The sequence below is a fragment of the Colobus angolensis genome, unplaced genomic scaffold (assembly GCF_000951035.1).
Source record: "Colobus angolensis palliatus isolate OR3802 unplaced genomic scaffold, Cang.pa_1.0 Scaffold267, whole genome shotgun sequence".
Taxonomy (NCBI): domain Eukaryota; kingdom Metazoa; phylum Chordata; class Mammalia; order Primates; family Cercopithecidae; genus Colobus; species Colobus angolensis.
The window spans coordinates 788299-793391 of NW_012115899.1; the positions used below are offsets into that span (position 1 = coordinate 788299).

The following is a 5093-nucleotide window of genomic DNA, read 5'->3' on the forward strand; positions in this document are numbered from 1 at the left end:
GGATGGTCTCGATCTCCTGACCTCGTGATCCGCCCGTCTCGGCCTCCCAAAGTGCTGGGATTACAGGCTTGAGCCACCGCGCCCGGCCCAGGCTGGTCTTAAACTCCTGACCTCAGGTGATCCACCCACCTCAGCCTCCCAGTGCTGGGCTTACAGGCGTGAGCCACCGGGCCCAGCCCAGTCATCACTTTCTGGTGATGTGAGTTAAGTCGGAGCATCCTCTGGGGACAGACCTGTGAACTGGAGGTAATGGTGCAGAAAGAGGTGGTGGTCAAGGTTAGGTTTGGGGTTGGTCTCTGGGGAGCAGGGAATGAGTAAGCAACATTTTTGGCATCTGGGGGATGGATGTGCAGCACCCAGGGTCCAGGGGGCCAGGATTCCTTGCTGGCCCCTCCACCAACCCTTCCCACCTCCACCCTCCCCCGTCATTCAGACCCCAACCCCACCCTGTGCTGTGGGTGGAGTCGCCCTCTGCTGGAGGACAGGGGCAATTGCATGACCCGCTGTGGTCCCAAGGGCACATTTTGGGTGCGAGGGGCTGAGCTGGGGTCGTCCACCTCATCATCTTCCTTTTTGTTTGTTTGTTTGTTTTTTGTCTTTTTTGAGATGGAGTTTCGCTCTTGTTGCCCAGGCTGGAGTTCAATGGTGCGATCTCAGCTCACTGCAACCTCCACATCCCGAGTTCAAGCGATTCTCCTGCCTCAGCCTCCCGAGTAGCTGGGATTACAGGCACCTGCCACCACGCCCAGCTCATTTTTGTATTTTTAGTCGAGACAGGGTTTCACCAGTTGGCCAGGCTGGTCTCAAACTCCTGGCCTCAGGTGATCCGCCTGCCTTGGCTTCCCAAAGCGCTGGGATCACAGGCGTGACCCACTGCACCTGGTACCGTCATCTTTGACAAGCACCGTAGCGTCCTTGCTGGTTAGAACCCTTCCAGCCCATCTCACACTACCACAGGGATCTTTCTAAATGCCAAAATTCGGGCTGTGGTGCCTCCGCCTCACCTAAAGGATGAGGATCAATGCCTCGGAAACATTCTAAGAAGCCTAGCAGGCTGGTCCCCATCCACCTCTCCAGACGTGCCTCTCCCTCTTCCCACACAGGCCCCGCGGCATTTCCCAGCCACGACAGCCTTGTTCCTCCCCTCTCGAATATCTTTCCACCTCTGTGTGTTTTTTTTTTTTTTTTTGAGACGGAGTCTTGTTCTGTCCCTCAGGCTGGAGTGCAGTGGCCGGATCTCAGCTCACTGCAAGCTTCGCCTCCCGGGTTTACGCCATTCTCCTGCCTCAGCCTCCCGAGTAGCTGGGACTACAGGCGCCCGCCACCTCGCCCGGCTAGTTTTTTGTAGTTTTTAGTAGAGACGGGGTTTCACCGGGTTAGCCAAGATGGTCTTGATCTCCTGACCTTGTGATCCACCCGTCTCGGCCTCCCAAAGTGCTGGGATTACAGGCTTGAGCCACCGCGCCCGGCCCTCCACCTCTGTGTCTTGTATGAACTCCTCTTTCGTCCTTAAGGACTGAATAGGGACCCTCCCCAGGCTGAGTCAAGTCCTGTCTGGGTCATCATCGACACGCCTGTCTCCAGCACCAGAGGGAGAGTCGCCAGGAAGTCTCTCTTGTCCAGATCCTCCCTGTACCTCCGTGCAGGCCCTGGCATCTGCTGGGTGCCCAGCAAACGTGTCGAAGGAACGATTGGATGGGGTCCGGGTAGTGCGGGCTCGGGGTGCACCTGGCCTGTGGGATCCGGGGAAGCTCCAGTCCAGCTTGGGCTCCACCACGGACCGGCTCTGTGGTCTCGGACGAGGGTGCCTCTTCCTGAGCCATTTCCTCATCTGTTAAATGGGGACAGTGAGGCCTCCCTTAGGGGCTGTTGCAGGATCAAACAACAAGGGGCCCCAAATGAGCAGTGCTCTCAGAGGTCTAGGATTCTGAATCAGACACCCCTCTTTTGCAGGGGGCTTTCTTCTGCGACCTGGTACTCATCTACCTCATCAAAAAGAGAGAGTTTTACCGCGACAGGAAATATGAGGAAGTAAGGTCAGTTCTGCTTCCAGGCCGCGGCCCAAGTGCAGCCCTGTGCATCGCCCCCTTGGCTTTGCGCCTTTACCCTGATGCGCGTATTGACAGCTGGGGTGGGAGGCAGGGGCTGGAGGGCCGTCAAGGAGGAGTGTTCTGAGTACATGCTCTACGGAACCGGTTTCGGCCTCGGCAGCAGTGGGAGGAGAGGGTGCTGTGGGCCACGGGGTGGGAGACGGAGCTCACAGGCTCCGCCTGACTCCGGACAAGTCCCAGGCCTCCTTGAGCCTTGGTTTCTCTATCTGGGAGATGAGAGAGCTGGTTTACGAATCGAATGGGTGTCCGCAGCACTTTTGTGATTCTTGGACTTGGTGATCCTGGTGGGCCGGGGCTGAGGGAAGCTGGAGTAGGAAAGGAAAGGAAAGCAGATATTTTCTTTTTTTTTTTTTTTGAGACCAAGTTTCGCTCAGTCGCCCAGGCTGGAATGCAATGGCAGCATCTCGGTTCACTGCAACTGCTGCCTCCTGGGTTCAAGCGATTCTCCTGCCTCCGCCTCCTGAGTAGCTGGGATTAGAGACATGCACCACCACGCCAGGCTAATTTTGTATTTTTAGTAGAGATGGGGTTTCACCATGTTGGTCAGGCTGGTCTTGAACTCCTGACTTCAGATGATCCACCTGCCTCGGCCTCCCAAAGTACCAGGATTACAGGTGTGAGCTGGGCCTTTCCCCCGGCCCAGCTTTCATTCCTTGCTGGTTCAGGAATTGGCAGCGTTCAGCTGGGAGCTGGGCCCGGGCAGGGAAGGAGCAAGAAATAGACTGGGCTGGAGAAGAGTGAGGAGAGAGAGAGGCAAGGGCTGCAGCAGTGGGGCAAGGAGGCTGGAGGCTAGGGGTCCGTATGGGGTAGCCCCAGAAGCTGGCAGCCCTCCTGTGCTCCCTGAGTTGACTCTTACTTTCTGGGCGCTCACTTGAGCTCCTATTCTGAGCAAGCGGGAAGCCCAACTGTCTGGCTTGTCTTGGCTGAGCCTTGCTGCGGCTGTGGGAGGCTCCGGACTCACAGGCCCACGCTCCAGCTGCCACTGCAATTGCTGCTGCTTCTTGCGGGGGCAACTCCAGAGGCTTCTGCCTGAGCATCTGTGCATGCTGGGCTTCCGCAGGAACCCTGGCGGACTGCGCTGTCTCTGAATGCTCTGCCTGCGGTGCTGCCCGGAGCGGAGTGGTGCGGCCTCTGGTGAGGCTGGCCTACCCACGGGTTCCCGACAGTCCTCTCTGCCCTGTGCGCCCCTTCCCGCCCACACACAGGTCTGGCCATTTGCAGAATGCACAGGCGAATTTGGAGCAGCTAGAGACAATGGAGACGTAGCCAGGGCTGTTGGCTACCAGCAGTGTCGCTGAAGACGTTGGGGCCGGAACCACCCACAGCTCTGAACTGGGAAGAGGAGTCTGTGCCTGCATGAGACAGGGGCTTCCAGGCGCAGCCATCTCTCCTGCACTTTGGGATCTTGCTGCAAGCTTTTCGTTGAGTGAGGAGGGGAGCCCGATGGTCAGAGGGGTTCAGACCTAGAAGAGGAGTCCCTGGAGTCCAGGGAAAAGGGCAGGCCAGGGCCTTGAGTGGAAGTGGAATGTTTGGATTGTCCCTGAACCTGGCTGCACCTTCACTCATTCATATGTGCAGTAAACACGTCTTGATGCATGCTGTGTGCTGGGCCCGCCCAAGAGGTGCTTAAACGAGACGCTGACCTGCCCTCAGGGAGAGGGGCACGCGTGTAATTCCTCCAAAGCCAACAGAGACATGACAGCCAGGCCCAGCCACTCCAGCTGGCCCTCCACTCGCCTCTAGCAGAGTTTCAGAAATCCCTGCCGGGAACAGTGGTCGCTCGGAGAAAGCTCTTGGACAACGCCCAAGGGGACATTTGGGCTTGCCCCAAGGATAAAATTTAAAGGTGGCCATGGAGGCAACCAGGAAAGGACTGGAGCAGTCAGGAGGCAGCTGGCTCTTAGGGGGAGAAGCCAGTGCTGGGGCAGTCTAGGTAAGATGGGGAAGGGGAGGCAGGGAGGCCGCTGCTCCACCTGACTCTGCCAGCCTTGGGAAGCTCAGGGAATATGGACTTGCCCAGATGGGAGATGCAGGTGCCTTGGTCCTGACGAGCTCCTGCCCTCTCCCCAGCCCTCCCCAGAGGCTGGGCCTGAACTGCTAACGAGATCAAGGATGGCACCACTCAGCAGGTGTAAACGGGCTGAGTTAGGGAGGCCCTCATTCCCCTCCCTCCATCCCCACCTGTCCTGTGCCACACCCACCTGCTCCTCTCTCCCTCCATCGCTGTAGAGCCTTGCTTTTTATTTATTTATTTGAGATAGAGTCTCGCAGTCTCGCTCTCTCGCCCAGGCTGGAGTGCAGTGGCATGATCTCGGCTCACTGCAACCTCTGCCTCCCAGGTTCAATCAATTCTCCTGTTTAAGCCTCCCAAGTAGCTGGGATTACAGGTGCCCACCACCACGCCCGGCTAATTTTTGTAGTTTTAGCAGAGATGGGGTTTCACCACATTGGCCAGGCTGGTCTCAAACTCCTAACCTCAGGTGATCCGCCAGCCTTGGCCTCCCAAAGTGCTGGGATTACATGCGTGAGCCACCGCGCCCGGCCAAGCCTTACTATTTAAAGTGGGGTCCAGGGACTGGAGCCTGCTAGAAATGCCGGTCCCAGCACCCCCCTCACCCAAATCAGAGCCTGCGTTTCAACAAGATTCCAAGGTGATTTGTGTGCACAGTGACATTTGAGAAGCCCTGGTTCTGAGGGAAAAAAGGCCAGCTTTGGTGGATGGAGCCAGTTTCTAGGTCAGACTTACATACATGCTACCAAGAGACCAAGAGGCTTCCTCCCCCACCCTGAAAGTAGCAGTATGCTCAGCTGATTTAAGTTAAAATATTTTGACTAGGTAACACTTATATGATTCAAAGTTTAAAAGGTGCAAAAGAATAGTCGGTGAGGCCGGGCGCGGTGGCTCAAGCCTGTAATCCCAGCACTTTGGGAGGCCGAGACGGGCGGATCACGAGGTCAGGAGATCGAGACCATCCTGGCTAA

General features: G+C 57.1%; 1 protein-coding gene across 1 annotated transcript in view; it reads left to right on the forward strand.

The window, feature by feature from the left end:
* P2RX5 (purinergic receptor P2X, ligand gated ion channel, 5) overlaps window positions 1–5093 on the forward strand; it is a 19857-nt gene that overhangs the window by 10562 nt on the left and 4202 nt on the right. The window contains exons 10-11 of the mRNA XM_011947509.1: window positions 1954–2116; window positions 3172–3245. Of these exons, the coding sequence (XP_011802899.1) occupies window positions 1954–2116; window positions 3172–3245 (237 nt within the window). The remainder of the gene's footprint in view (window positions 1–1953; window positions 2117–3171; window positions 3246–5093) is intronic.